The sequence below is a fragment of the Manduca sexta genome, chromosome 18, assembly GCF_014839805.1.
Source record: "Manduca sexta isolate Smith_Timp_Sample1 chromosome 18, JHU_Msex_v1.0, whole genome shotgun sequence".
Taxonomy (NCBI): Eukaryota; Metazoa; Arthropoda; class Insecta; order Lepidoptera; family Sphingidae; genus Manduca; species Manduca sexta.
In genome coordinates, this window is record NC_051132.1 from 5,870,783 (window position 1) to 5,887,403 (window position 16,621).

A 16,621-nucleotide genomic window follows, 5' to 3' on the forward strand; every position below is an offset into this window, starting at 1 on the left:
ATGTTAAAATATGCCAACTTTGCATAGGATATTCTTATCTTAGAAATATGCGTAAAAAATAAGTAAAACCGACTGCTAATGTAAAGCGCGTTACAATTTGAAATCATCCGGATCGTATTATCTTTGTTCCACTACATTGGCTTTAGATCGTTTGTAGATCATTTATATACCGAATCAGGAGCGCCGGCTTGACATTGATCTGACGGACGTCGTCGCGCGCGCAATATAAAATTATTTTATAAATAACGGATTTTATCTAAAATTGAAAAACTTTCGAATTTATTACAATTAAACTTGGAATCATAAAATTCATTTGAAGTTTCAAAGTGAAGTGATTTGGATATTTGAGTGTCTTGTGTTTACATGTAAGTATTTTTGTTTAGGTTTTTTTTAAATATTAATCTGTTTTTTCATAAATCTTACTAATAACTTTTTATAAAAAATATATTAACATTTCGCTTTAATTATTAAGAACAGTTACCTTCCTATCGTTACGTTACCACAAATGTAATTTTCAATCGGCAAACTACTTAAGACAAGTTCACACAAAGTGTATCCAACCTCTATGGGAATAGAGGTATATTTCGAATAACTAATACAAAGCCTTGTCACATGTTAAAACATTGTTCTTATATGAAATGGAACTCTATTTCTACTGGAATAAAACTTGATGTAAAAGACTTTGCAGTCTATAGGGGGGACTGAGTTATTGGTCGGCCGAAAAATCAAAGTTACAAAACCTAGCTATAATTATATAATTTCCAATTATACCAAATTTTAAATTGTTTTAGCTATTGATAATATTATTCCAATGTCTAACATTCGCGTAAACATAAGAAATCTCTATTTCTATGTTGTTCAATATTGTACAAGTCATAATTAAAATAATATATTGTTCTAAATTGCCTTAAATCAACAGGACCATCAGTGCACCAACAATTTAGTAACTTATGTTACACCAGAACGATCTATTAAGAACTCTGTGCCAAGTTCCAAATTAATATTTCGAACACCGCACTTCGGAAACTGTTGAAGGTAATTAACGGTAAAGTGTTGCCGGCTATTAGTGATGTTTCGTAGAGCTAATGAAAGAAAATCATAATAGCAGTGTTTTAGTTATATTCTATGAAATTTTATAAGATGTAAGAAAAATATTAAGCGGACTACCCCAAACTTTGTAAAAAACTGACTTCTGTAACTACCTATCTATATATTACCTATCTATATTATATTATTGTTATAAAACAAGGTCCCCTTTTCTGTCTGTATTCTATAGATTTTCTCAAAACCTACTAAACGGAGTTTTATGAAATTTAGTATGGCGATAGTTTAAGACCCTGGGTAGGCTATAGGCTACTTTATATCCCGGGAAAATATATAGCGGGACTTTTATCCCGGAAAAACCCTTTACATGGGCAAAGCCGTGAGCAAAAGCTAGTTTTCGATAAAAGTAAAATCTTAAGCCTCTCCAATATCTTTGTATCTAAAATACATGTCTGATGTTATTCACGATCACCCCCTTAGGAGACAAGATGATTTTCAAAATGATGATTTACAAAAAAGGTCTAGTGCTTGTGAGCAATAGGAAGATAGCAAGTAAGAATACAGAATTTGCCATCTTCGTTCGTTAGAGCACTTATACCAGTATATGCGATCGGAAGCAAATCGCCAGAGAGCACTCGCCTTAAGCTATAGATTACATCCAATATTCCACGTTATTAATCCATACACAATTTGACGAATAATGAAAATAATTTGCAATTAATATTTTAATAAAATATTAACATCAGTACACACTCGTAATCCGCATTTAATTACAAATTTCCACTACGTTTGCTAAGTGTTAAGATAATTTTAATTCATAGCTATATGTGTAATCCTGCAGTACTGTTCGAATATATTATTTTAATAATATACAAATAATTCCGAAACCACATTAATTTACAGAGCTTATCAGACAATATAAATGTAAATGAATTGCTAATTTAATTTTGGTCCTTGATTGAGAAATATATTTTCGATATGATTCATAGTGTTCATGAATGACATTGGATCAGTAATTTTGGTAACTTTTTATATATATAGGCCAATACATATAACAGTGGTGAAGGGTGAAATTTTTCAAAAGGGATGCCGGTAGGTGTCTTGTATGGATGTTTCGCCAATTTATAATTTACTAGCTGACCCGACAGACGTTGTCCGTCCCGACCCGTCTTAACTATGAATTTCCAGGTCGCATTCTGTCAATCGCTGACAGTTATTTCAAACAATTGACAGTTATATAAAATTAATATTTTCGTTAAGTTTTCTTAACTTTTCTAATTTTCCGCTCAACTTTCTTATTTGTTTTCTATCATAAGAACCTTCTTCTGATAATATTTAATACAACAAAAAAAGAATTAGCGAAATTGTTCCACCCGTTCACGCGTGATGCTATGACCAAGGGAAATAGAGATTCACTTTTATATATATATATAGATTACTTACAACAGTATAGTTATTTTAGAATTGACTAGCAAAAAAGTTCTCTGAATCTCATATTTATACCTAAAATAAATTATAGAAGAACAGAACAAATACTATTAAGCCATGGCATTAAAATATTAACAGTAAACAATTACCACAGTACAAATTTCGTTCAGATTTATTTAGGTTAATGAGCCAAGAAAAGTAAAACGGCAAATTAATTTTATAATGCTCCAGTAGCGCGCGGTGAACTGCACTTTTGAGTTTGTTATTGATTGTGGCGGGTAATGTTTTTAGTTGGGAACTTGCAAGTAGGATTTATGGAACGCTCAAGTGGCACTTGAATCTGCAGACATGTAACCCATTCCTCGCACATTTGGGAAATAAAGATGGTGTAGATAATAAGACTTTATAATGTATAGTTACTTATAGACCGAACATCAGGGCCAAATTTTTGTTCCAAAAGTTATTACCATTTGGTAATAAGGTGCCTTATTTGAAATGTCCGTATGACAAGATGTCACAACGCCTTAGACATTAATTCAAAAACAATATATTTACAGAAAGTGTGCTAATATGCGCAGTATAAACGTGCAAATCAAGACATAGAAAAAATATGAAGCATTTTACATTGTTGTTTTGCTATTTCACAGTAGATTGAGTGACCATTGCATGAGTGCAAAGTATTGTATGACAATTTTCTCAATATCCGCTTTATATAATCTTAGAAATCTTTGTGTGTTATAATTCTAGCGGCCGTTGGAGTGTGGCTTTTCCATCGGTGAACATAATTATAACAGTTCGATGGTGTAGTTGTACTGCGAGCGCTGTACACCATCAGTCTGAGGTTCCAGGTTCGATTCTTGAATAAAATGATAGTGTTTTCTTTTTTTGTATCAGCCTGGAGCTTGGTATGTGTAGTTAATATGATAGGCTCGCCGTCTTTCTATCCAAGGTATAGACATGATGAAAAGTGCTATCCTTGGTTGCGCTGGTGAAGTGAATTCGTTTGTTTTTGTTTTGATCTAATAATTAGACTAAATTATTATTTAGTTCGGTTTATTTAGGGCGTCAGGATAAAAGAACATTCACGTGATTTTTCTTTGTAGTTATTGTCCAAATCTTAAGCGCTTTATAAACAATGTCGTTATGATATACATTATATAGCTAGTGCTAGGTTAGTTACCCGAATTTTAAAAGGTTATGTTAATATACACGTACTGAAAATTCTCCATAAGAATTTCGAGGGTAGAAACATATAAAATGTACACCTAACCCTACCTTTAGTAAAGGAGACGTGTATTTAGCAGTATGCAATGTTTAATATAGGACAGGTTATTATTTATTATATTTTAGTATTGTTATTTATTCACTGTAGCTGTGATATCCTATTATTTGTTGGAGATCTTTAAATAAATAAATTATTATGTCAATATTAATTTTCTTAATAGTTGTTATAATAAGTTTCTTGTTTCCAAATATTTGTTTGAAGGATAGTTGTTTGATCTGGATCCTAGACGTTATGTAAATAATAGCTGTAAACCTCGTTATATTCCTAGTATAGTGGTGCAAATTCTTATTTGTTTCATTATAACTAGATTTACTAGCAAAAAATAATTTTATTAGATTATTTCTAAATATTTTTTTTTTCATTGTACGTTACACATGTGATTTCAAGCAATAATTATTTATAGTTGTATGTGTTTAAACGATATGTTTATTTTAATAAAAATTAAATGCAATTAAGACTATCGCAAAGCTTTGTAGGTACAGTTTTTTATCATCGCGCGTGAGAAAATTAAACAACCACAGCTTAAAATGTTTGACCGCAGCAATCGATCGGTTGCAACTAATTTGTTTTTGTAAGTAAACTTTTTATACAAAGTACTCGCCATTCGATGAGAATACATCGATGAAGAACTAGCTTGCCTTCGACTCCGCTCGCGTGAAAAAGTTTTTCCGGGAAAAATATTTTCTCACACACACATACACACTCATAAAAACACATCACGCCTTTATCCTCGTGGGCGCAGGCATGCAACCATCGATGACATTTATGTAAGAACTAGGTTATGCCTTCGGTTCCACCCGCATGAAAAAGTTTTCCGGGATAAATATTTTCCCGCACACACATACACACTCATACAAACACATCACGCCTTTATCCCCGTGGGAGCAGGCACACAACCAGTGCACCTACTATTCGCCATGAATGTTACGTCTTATGATGTGATTGTGGGCGACCTTGTTGCTACATTGGGTACAAAATTTCTAACTTAGGAACTCGAACCCGAGACCTCAGAGAGTCGAACCGTGCACGCAATACAACTACGCCATCACTCTTTATATTCTAAAGTATTTTCTTTAAAATCGCAAATATTGACTTACCTATGTTAGAGTAACAAGGAATGTCTGATATAAGTATATTTAATTAAAGTTTCATCCACCTGTAATGTTGGCTTAATTACTTGCAAGACATGCGGTTCTAATTTGGTTCTTAATAAAATACAGTAGAGTACAAAGTAATTTAAAACTCACTGCCTCTTGTTACTATTATTTTTTATTATCTTGGCATGGCAAATACCTTGTTTTCATGTGATATACAGTGCGGTTTCAATTTGATTTTGGTACATGTTGGCGATATACTATAGACAGATTCCAAGAGCGAAGACTACATAAAAACAACTTTAATATCTTAAAACATACACATTGAATTATAGATTAGAAGGGTCACGCACACATCGCTTGACTATTTGGTGCCATAACGAAACAGAAGTCAAATTTGATGATAAATCCAAGTCAAATTCTAAAAATGCTATTTTAACACACACACACACCATCACGCATTTTATCCCCGAAGGGGTATGCAGAGGTGCAACCAGGGCACCCACTTTTCGCCAAGTGTGTTCCGTCCCATGATGTGATAGGGGGCGAGCCTATCGCCATATCGGGCACAAATCCAGACTCCGGGCTGATACGGAGCAGAAAAACTCAATTATCACTTTGCCCGACCCGGGATTCGAACCCAGGACCTCAGAGCGCTACCGTACCGCGCATGCAGTACAACTACGCCACCGAGGCAGCTATTTTAATACATGTATTATTATTTATTAAAACAGATGATAATTATATAAAGACATATTTACATCTTCACACAAATGAATAAAATTGTAACAGGCCGATGTGTATATCATATTATAGATATTAAAGAAAAACTAATATGGGAATCTTTATTAGAGCAACAGAATCTAAAATAATAGATTTTCGAATTTTCGTCGCTCTGTCTGTATGTTTGTACATGCATCACGCAAAAACTGCTACATTTAATTAGTTTGAGTTCTCATGAATGTAATTCTAGAGCTCAAAAATAAAATATAGGCTCAATTTTATCTTGGGAAAATAAAAAGCCCAACTTTTATCCGTAAACATCTTTTTCACGGGCTTAACAGCGAGCAAAACCTAGTTTTATTATAAAATTCGATTATATATTATCACAACGTATTTAAAAGTTCTTTTATTAATTTATTTACTAATAAAGACACAAAAAATTCTGTTAAGCCAGCGAAGGAAAACAATAAATATACAAATTAAACAATATACTAAACTTGACTATACTCCAAATCATGTGTCCTGATCCAATTCAGACAAATTTCCCTTTCTTCTTTTATTAGACAATATAGTCTAAACGACAAAGCCTTACAAAACTAAAAAAAAAAGAATTTATAACTAATCCGGAAAACTCAATAGAAATAACCGAACGTTCGTAGCGTTAAACTCATTACACAGTCAAGTAGCAATCACAATTATAAGTTATTCCTTAATGAAGGCTTACTGCCGGCTATACGTTTAATTATTGGAAAGCCAGGCGACATAGTCGTGGCCGGATATTTGCCCTACTTATAAAGGCAGCATGCACGACATATGAATACAGGAACGTTTAAAATATATTATAATTTGTTGTGGTTTCAATTTTTATTGTGTACAGGTGAGCTTCCATAAATTTTGATAACTTAGCCGCCAATCCCTATTAAGGTCTAAACCCTCTCAGTTGCTGTCTAGGCTCCTGAGCCCTGGGGCCCTGGCCCCTAATAACACGATATTATGTAATAAAGGGTTGGGATTATCTATATTATAATGATGGCTTTACGTGCTTTCCGAGGCCCGGGGGTATCACACCGCCAACTTCCTGACTCCAAGCTGCGACTCAGTAATTTTTTAAGATGGAAAAACCCAGTCGCACTTATTATGGCCCGACCTAAGATTCCAACCCAGGACCTCAGTGTAGTAGTCGTACTTGTACCGTGTACAAATAGAGCTACGCCATCGAGGCAATCTTACAAGTACATGTAATAACATTGAAACAGGCTGATTTAAAGTAAAACAAATATAGGAGATTTTTATTATATCAACAGAAGCCAAAACTATCTTTCTAGTATGTTTTTCTGTCTATATGTTCCTTTACGCAAGAACTACTTAATGAAATTGAATGAAGTTTTCACTTAAAATAAAGGCTCCAATTTATCCAGGTAAAATATAAAGTGGGATCTTTATCCCGATAAACAAAACCTGGTTTTTTGTATCTAACATAGATATATTATTATAATCACTGCGTCTATTATCATAATCATCATCAGCCCCGTATTATATACTGTCCCACTGTTGGGCACGGGCCTTCTCTACTACTGAGAGGGATTAGGCCTTAGTCCACCACGCTGGCCTAGTGCGGATTGATAGACTTCACACACCCTCGAAATTCCTGTAAAGAACTTATCAGGTATGCAGGGTTCCTCACGATGTTTTCCTTCACCGTTAAAGTAAGCGATAATTTACAAAGAATATGTACACATATAATTTTTTAGAAAAATCAGACGTGTGTGCCCTTGGTATTTGAACCTGCGGACATTCGTCTCGGCAGTCCGTTCCACGACCAACTAGGCTATCGCCGATTATAATTAAAACTAATTAGTCTTAAACCTACATTATCTACGTTAGTGCCATAAAATAGAACAAAATAAATTTATGACGATGTTTAATATTATTAATTGTAAGTTTGCACTGTATTATTGTAACCGTTTAGCGGGAAGCTAATAACTGAAAGTGACTCATTACCAAGTCGTTAAAATGTGTATTTATGTCCCCACTTTTGCAATATATGCATACTAAGTGTATGTTTTTGTTTTCCGTTTATGCATCCCTGCATTTTTTTTTCATTAATTTTCACTTTTAACGAGTAAGTGTGCTGTATCGCAATGAAATAATATAATTATCATAAATAATTTGTTCTTTTTCAAGTTTGTTAATTAGCTTAGCCATTTACCAATACCTACATATTAACTGGAGATATCAAACTTCTTTTTCTAGCTACCATTAAATTATATGCGTCATATATTTCTTTAACTGACATGATATGATCATAGTATAGGTATATATAAATTAGATTGAAAAACTAGACTAAAATACCTCTACAACTAATTCCTGTCATAAAATGAATCATTAAACCGTTACAATTTATAAATCTCACCAATTTTAATAACGCCATTTTTATGAATTTCAGAAAGATGCTGCAACACCTCACCCAACTGCTCCTTATCTTCGCAATTCTCCAAAGCATCCACTCAACGGAAGAGGGTTATCTGCGATTTGTGAAAGACGGCTGCTTCCTCAGAGGCGAGGCCCTCTCCTGCGTCAAATACAGAGCATTGAAAATAGCAAAACAAACTATATTTGAAGACTATCAGAACTCAACTATAAACGCGACTCAGATGATAAGCCTTGTACCATTAGACGAGGAAACGATAAAAGAGCTCTCTTTAAAGGAACACGCGCAATTATTCTCTAATGAGCCAAAGAGTTTCTTGTCTGAGTGGGCTGAACTGGCGAAATACTTTATGAAACTGGTTCAAGACTTCTTTAAAATGAAAGGATTGAGGGTCGCGCTTCCTGACGGCGCGAGGACTGTTGAAGACGAGGTTAATGATGATGGTGAGTTTATATAGGGAAGTAGGTTTCTGAGCAATGCACGTAATATTTAAAAGGAAACGTTAGTGGTAGGATTTTTAATAGCATGTTTAGATTGTTTGGTTACTGCATAACGATTTTAACGCTGTTTTCGTATCAAGCAGATAAAATATATTTTGAAATGAGGTGGTATGGCGATGGGTTCGCCTCATGATCATATGATGGGACGGAATACGCACGGCTATAAGTGAGTACAGCAGTTGTGCCTCTGCCTACCCCTACCTGAATAAAAGGCGAGCGTGTGTAAACATTTGTTCTTAAATATTCCGTGTATCACTTTATTTTTATAGTATATACAATGATTATAGTTATAATTTGCAAAAAAGTTTACTGTCATTAATATGATTCCATATTTATCGCGAAGGTTTTCGCTCTTTTTGAAATATCATGTTTTCAATTATAAAGCTAATAAATTTATTAAATATTTCATCATATGAATGATGAGATCGTAATATTGCTAATATCCGCATGAAATTTCCACGACATCGCTTTTGAATATTCGTTCGTTGTGCTTGACGCAAATTCAATTTCCCAAGTACTTTATTCTATTTATTTCTTCTTCAATATAAATGCCTTACTAAGACTGCTTGCTTGAGGGAATAGGTAATATCTAGTAGTCAGTAGTCGCCGGGTATATTTATAGCATTTTCTAGTGTATTAAATTATTAACTCAGTTTTAGTATGAGCTAAAGATAGCAGCTATTTGTGTGTTTACGAATACTATTTGTTCTGAACTGAATTCGTCAAGCGCACAAATTTAGAGAAGTCAAAATTAAATAAGGTCCATTCCGTAGCATGGTTGGTATACGTACTTGTACCGATCTTTAATGCAAAGTAATGTTATACGGACAAAAAAAGAAACTGTAGTCGAATAATATGAATCTACTTCAGTGGCAAAATAATAAGGAAAAACAGATTTTGTTACACACCGCCCTTGTCCCACAGAAACGATACGTTATTTAGTACAAATCTCTTCATAGTAGGGTGAAAGCGGCATAGCAGTTGCGGTTTCTGCCGGTTGTAAATATACAGACTGACCGCAAAGCCCGTAATCACAACTCATTAGGCTTTGGCACTGACAGCAAACGTTCAAATTGGATGAATTAATGCTGCATCAACAGTTTAAAATGGCGCAATATGGGTTATGTGCCTAGTAGTGGATAATAATTCATTTTGAGTTTAACCATAAATCCATTGCGACTGCGTTTCAGAACAGACAAATATAATTGCTTCGTGATGCTGTATGTTAGATTCTACATAATAATATAATTATTAATGTTATTTTGTAAAAAATAATCGTAAAAAAGTTGACATGCTGCTCTAACAACTGCATTATTCGTACACTGGACGTAAGTCACCTCTGCTGTCTCAATTTGATAACATAGTTATTATCTCATATATTATTATAAATTATACTTTGCAATCACTTACAAAAATGGTTTAATAGAATTTGATAACTGAAAGAATTTAATAACGCCATAAGATTTTAATACTGGTGGTAGGTTTCTCATATGTGAGAGTCCGCCTGGGTATGTACCACCGCATTGCCTATTTCTGCTGCCAAGCAGCAGTATGAAGTCACTGTTGTGTTCCAGTTTTAAGGACATTCTAGACAGTGTAACTACTAGATATAATAAAACATAACATCTCATGTCTCAGGATGGCGAGTACGAAACAATACTTTATAATTCAAGGTATTGGATAGTGTTTCTACTGTTTATGGGCGGTCGTATCGCTCACCATCAGGCGAAAGACAAGCTCGTCTCTTCAAAGTAATATAAAAAAATCGACATGTGAATGAGCATCAGTCCATAGTCTCAGAAAATCTTTGAATAATAACGGAGTTCCCTACTCCATTGTAGTTAGGAATTAAAAATCACGGCGTAAAATCTCAACCGATATTCATTTCTCCCCTTCGTATAATAAGGGGTATAATACAATGTTTCATCATGAGCCAATTTGTGCCGGCGACTGGGGTGTTCAAGGTTACAATGCTCTTGACGCCGGGTTCAATATGTGTCCAAGTTTCATTCAGATTCTTTTTAAGATTCGTTAAAATCTGAGGTTCAGTCAACTAGATGTAATTGTTTCTACTTGAACCTGCGGAAAATATTTTCATGTACAGGGTGTCGCCGACAATGTGTATTTAATTTCATATATCAGTTATCATAAGAGTAATAAGAAAGCGACGTTACCCGACAATTTAAAAAATAATAACATATAGTATAATAAGACAATTAACCATTTTACAAATTATCTAAAAAACATTGATAATTTTTCACAAAGAATATTTGATTCAAAGTAACTTAATAAATAAAATATTTATTTATTTTATAATGAAATAAAATAATCAATAAATAATATATTCTTAGTTATTTATTGATTATTTTATTTCATTATAAAATTATTTTTGTAATTACTGATTACGTAAAATTATTAAAGTCATGTCGGCGCCATGTTCGAAATTTAAAATAGCTTGAAGGTTACGAGTGACATTATTTTATCAGTAGCTGAGGTCAGTAGCTACTATGGACATTTAAAATCATTCTTATTCTTATAGATAATATAATTGTAGCTAAGAAAATATAACCTATTTTTTTGTCTTCGAAATATAAAATAATGTTTATAGATAATAATATAATTATAGATAAGAAAATGTGTCGTATTTCTTGTCTTCAAATCGTGTAAGGAGGTTGATCCAATAAAGTTAATTCTTGTTCTCAGTGACCCGAATGTCTGATCCGTTTTTCGATAAGTAGAACTTTCGCTTTTCCAATTCAAATACCTAATCTGCCAATACCCGAGACAAGAGACAATTTAGAACAATTTACATAAATCACAAACCTGTAATTATTGCGTTTAAGCGGAGGCTTAGCAGAAGTTTCTAGAGATTATTTAGTTAAAAACTTTGTTCACAAACAACGATAGGCCGGAGGAAGTTTGATTACTAAAAGGGCTTATCACCCGCTTTAAACCAAAATTAAATCAAACTAGTAAAATAAATTTTCATTCTCATGTACTTTGACGTTAAATGGTAATTAATGAATTTAGCATTGAACAATTGTTTTTCCGACTTAATGTACACTTATTAATTTTCTATTTGATAATTTTGATTGATATTTAATATTATTTCATTAGAAATTCGGCTAAAATATTTAGGTAAGTTCAGCAATAACTTTTTTCTTACTACTTTGGTACTTCACATCATAATAATATCTGCAAAATCTGTTTCAAAATTGTCACTTACAGTTCTATTCTTGCGATCATCGAAGAAGATTTCAGGATCATTGTGAATCCCTTTGGCCCTTTCAAAACTATTTCATTTATTGGTATTCCTTTTAGTAGGGAAAACATGTTATCGAGGACCCTCTTTAGTGTATTAGAAGCCAAAAAGTTTGGTTTAAGTTTAAAAAATATTATTTTAAGAGACGTTTATCTTGAAATCTTCATCACATTTGAACATCTATTATATTGGATATTACTATCTTTAATATGCAACGATTACCCAATACAAATTTTAGATACACAAGTATACTATAATACTGTGTTAACATTAGCTTAGTCATTGTTTCTTTGGGATATTAAATAATACAAGTTTTTAAAATCATTTTGAAATCGATCGAGCGGAAACACACTTTAATAACCAAAAACAATATCTTATTCTCAAAATAATACTTTGATAATTTGCCAATGTTTCTTAAAAATACGGCCAATATTTTTCGCTGGCCAGATGACATTCGGAATGACAATCGAACTCGTAATTGCAATAGATTCGGTCCGGAAATATCGGACCGGAAACAATTAGGTCGGAACGTGGGACCCGACCTGTGATCCGAATACTACGGAACTAATGTCTATGTAATTGTTTATTGAAATAAGACCGTGACCGATTATATTTTTAAATTTGATGATTTAAGTAAATATTTATATTGACTATTTGTGCTTGATATACATTTTTATCTGATGATAATACATTATTATTATTATATATGTCTTAGAGGACTTCTTATTTCAAAGTTACGAATAGCTTTCTGACCATCACAAAACATATGATCACAGCTGATGGAGTCTACATGCGTGCCATAAAGTGTAGGACTTGTATCTACTAATTTAAATTGTCTAACTATAAACTATAAAATAAATCACACGTTTCAGGCGTTATACGAGTATATGAATATTTTTAATAATACATATTTCCTCAATCTATCGACAGCTCGTGGTAAGAAGAAGAAGTTAGCTATCATCATCCCACTGCTGACGCTGCTTGCTACTATGAAGATCAAGTTTATGCTGATACCAGTACTTCTGGCGGTGATGCTGATCAAGAAACTATTGCTGATTGCTGCTTTGCTGTTACCAAGCTTGTTGAGTACGTTGAAGGCATGCAAGGTAAAGAAACTAATTTACCATGATGGGTTCTACAATGTAACAGTCTAAAGATTATTTTTTCATATGCTTTAATTTCACTATTTTTATAGATTGTTACATACAATATACATCCATTAGAATTTAGTTTCTTATAGAGAATTTACTCAATAACAAACAGTAGTGTCTTATATCTAAGTCTTGCTTAATGATAACATAATTTCTCAAGCAATCTAAGTTACTATTTACAAATGTAGACGTTTGTTAAAGCGATTGTTATTTGCTAAAGATCTATAACTCTGGATATAGATGAACGCACAAAGCAATCGCACTGTTTTCGAATTTATGGGCTGAACAGACATTTGGAACTCTGACGTGAAAGATAATGCGTAGAAAGTTTTCACGCATAAAAACTTGCTTAATGGAAAAGGTTGCTGGCTTCAGAAAATATATTGAAATAGTTTACATATCATATCAAGTTCTGGACAAAATTCATTGAAAATGTAACCAAATGCAAAATAATATATAGATTTAAGCGCAGTTGCAAACCAAATTAACAACAACAAGCATTATGAAGTCATCAAATTTTCAAATGAAAATGTTCGCACGGATTAAAATTCCAATTGAAATGCCACTTATCCAATTGGTCTAGTAATTTTGTAAAATGACATGTCATTTTCAATACACGATCCCAATCGCTTTTTCGATCTATCGGGAAAATGACGTATTGACAAATGACAAATGACTTTTAATTGATTGCTTATTTCTCGGAATCAGTATTCAAGGTGGATTGATTTAATTAAACGTTCTATAAACTATTTCAAGTGCAAAAAATTAGAGGGAGGAAATAAATTATTGTAAACAAATTCTACTACTAATAAATACTTATTTTCGGATTTTTTTCAAACGCAAGTTATAATATTATGTATATTTAACGTCAATTACACTCAATAAAGAATAGACGATTTATGCTATAATAATATACACAAATTCTGGAAGGAAATTCAGACACATTAAAAACAAAGACCGTAAAAGCATTAAAACACAGGCACGGAATAAAGCACTTAATATCAGTCTGTTTGCAACTTTATGTCACGAACGTCAAATAAAACAAAGCGAAGGAAGCACCTTCGGTATTGAAAATATCGAATAGCGCAACTTTGCAGATACAAACATTCAACTTTTCCAGATAAAAATTTAACAAACTGTGGTATAGAAACAAACTTGCCAATAGATATTGTTTTATTTCTTTTAAAGAATTTATCAAGTGGTTTTAAATAAAAGCCAGTTGCATGAGTATTTTTTTTAGAAGTAAATGGTAAAGTGACCTCACTGCAAACTTATGGTAAGTCGTGTGGGGTCCAATAGAATGTCGACTGACGAGAGATGATTACCCCTCGGCAGTCGACACAATTGTGCCGGCCTGTTGGGACTGCACATCACACATTAACGTGGGCCACTATGGTGGGTTTATCGAATCGGATAGCTCCTCGATGTACCTCGTGTACTGTAGTCACAGTACACGAGGTATTAAAACCCGCCATAGTGACCCACGTCGCGTTCCCGGATCAATCTGTGTACATTCGGTTCCATCAGGCCGGCATAATTGTTTCAACTGCTGAGGGTTAATTATCTTTCGTCAGTCGATCTATTGGACCCCACTCCACTCACCATCAGGCGCAGTGGGGTCATATCAGTTTGCAAACGGATGTGAAGTTTTCAATGTATATAAAATGCATTAGGTTTATAAAGGTGAAGAATAAACAGCGTTATCAGCCACTCGATGCCGCGAAGCTTTTACTGATAACCGACAGTTGCCATTTCGAGTAATATATTAATCCGTGCACTTATGTATTGTTGATAAAAACTTACCTATTGCATGTTACTGTTTATTTTTAGTTCATTTTTATTTATCGATTGGAAATGAGTAACGTTATTGGATTGAGTTCTATTTTTAAATCTGACAATGGATATGGAAGCTTTGTTTATGTTTTGAACCGTTTAAAATTTTACGTAACTAGCAATGATAGTAGTAATCAAATAGAACTAGGATTTTTTTTACTTACAGTTTACTAGGTAGGTACTCATATTATTTAACAACATAATTCTATTTTTTTTATAATGTATAAGCTTAAACTTTGCACGTTTGCATAATATTATGGTTCGGCTGCAGTGGTTTCGAATACAAGACTTGGTCGGGCAAAGTGATTTTGGGATTTTTTATTCAGTATCAGCCTGAAGTTTGAAATAACTGCCCGGTATGGTACTGAATACGCCTCGTGGAAACTGGATGCACCAGATACCCCTTGTCCTGCCCCTTCGGGGATAAAAATTATAAAAACGCAACTATGTTTACTTTGGCCATGAAAAAAAAAACGTAATTAATGTATAAAAAAACCGAATGTGTTATGCACGTAGTCATATCCTAATAGGCTTACATTCTATATTTACGTTCCGTTCTATTTATTAATTTTCGTATTTATATAGGTATTAATTATTGTCACTTTGTATAACAATTAAATCGTTTTCTTCTATTTCAGCATCACCACCCGATGACTCACTACTCATACTTCGGAGGCAGCGATTCGAGCGACTATAATTCTGATTACAGTAACAGTTACTCCTACTCCTCTGGGGGAGGTAAAGACTGGGCTGCTAATAGGGCCTACTCTATGCCCAAAAATAGACACAGTCCTACGCCTATGTACGTCACGGCACCAGGGTCTATCGCTTAGATTTGAAAGCATTGACGTATATCAGACACGAACGTTCATATAAACTCTTTGTTTAAAAGCTATTTAACCAAAATGTCAATGTCTTAATTTGTTATTCACTTAAATAACAAATAATTTTACTTATTCAATAAAAAATTTGCGTAACTTTTCCTACTTTCAACTTTGACGTTGGCAAAATCATCGTCTGCCAACGATGGAGCCACAATCTTAAAATTGAAGTGATGGAATTTTACTTACTTCACTAATATTTTTTATTCACATCCAAATTTGCACTTAGACTAGCGTTTTTATATTATGAGCGCACTCCGTACACAGCCACAAGCATCAATATTGACACCATACTAAAATCAGTTTGAATGGATAACAGTTCAATTCAGTTGAACACAGTGAATGTTTGGAACGACAAATCTAGTACGTTGTACATATATATCGTTGGTTCAAAGACTTCTACTCCTATAACGATATGTTAATGTCTATTGAATAAGATAAAGAGATCAGAGTTTATTATATTATTTTTATTAGTAATAAAAATATTATAACTAGAAACAATATTGTCATAGAAATGTATCTAAAACAGCTGCTATTTAATACAATGGTTATGTTACCAAAGTTGAGTATAAATGTTATTTTATAAGCCACATATTTATTTTAGTAAGGTAGAAATTTAAGGTAATTTATTTATTTATTCGTGTATAAATTATATTTAAGATTTATTGAATTAAGCAAATACGTACGTATAATAAAAACGTCTATTTTTAAAGCTGTTTATTCTTTTATTTGTTCGAACCGTTTTTCATGAGTGAAAATATATGAAAAAAGTATGCGTCGTTTTTATGCTTTTATTAGGTATTCTGATTATTGAAATATTATTGTGACTATTTCTACCTATCTCAAAATTATAGCAAATTTTTAACAGTATTTGACGTTAGGTCGTAAGTGAATAATCTTATGGGTGATCATTGACAGCATAAATATATCCACGATAGCAAAAGATAGTGTTAACGGACATCAGTCACACACGGACTTCAGACACAGTC

The 16,621-nt window shown here is 33.1% G+C and overlaps 1 protein-coding gene across 1 annotated transcript; it reads left to right on the forward strand.

Moving 5' to 3' along the window:
* Positions 1-16,340, forward strand: LOC115454627. The gene is made up of 4 exons (XM_037439808.1): positions 1-365; positions 8,021-8,448; positions 12,698-12,873; positions 15,390-16,340. The coding sequence occupies exons 2-4, from the start codon at positions 8,025-8,027 to the stop codon at positions 15,582-15,584; spliced, it is 795 nt and encodes a 264-aa protein (XP_037295705.1). The 5' UTR covers positions 1-365; positions 8,021-8,024; the 3' UTR covers positions 15,585-16,340.
* The last annotated feature ends 281 nt before the right edge of the window (positions 16,341-16,621 follow it).

Excerpts from the sequence above, each read along its gene's own strand:
- LOC115454627 (XM_037439808.1), top strand. The coding sequence starts at position 8,025 with ATGCTGCAACACCTCACCCAACTGCTCCTTATCTTCGCAATTCTCCAA. Across the intron at positions 8,449-12,697 it reads AGACGAGGTTAATGATGATG|CTCGTGGTAAGAAGAAGAAG; the intron begins GTGAGTTTATAT and ends ATCTATCGACAG. Across the intron at positions 12,874-15,389 it reads GTACGTTGAAGGCATGCAAG|CATCACCACCCGATGACTCA; the intron begins GTAAAGAAACTA and ends CTTCTATTTCAG.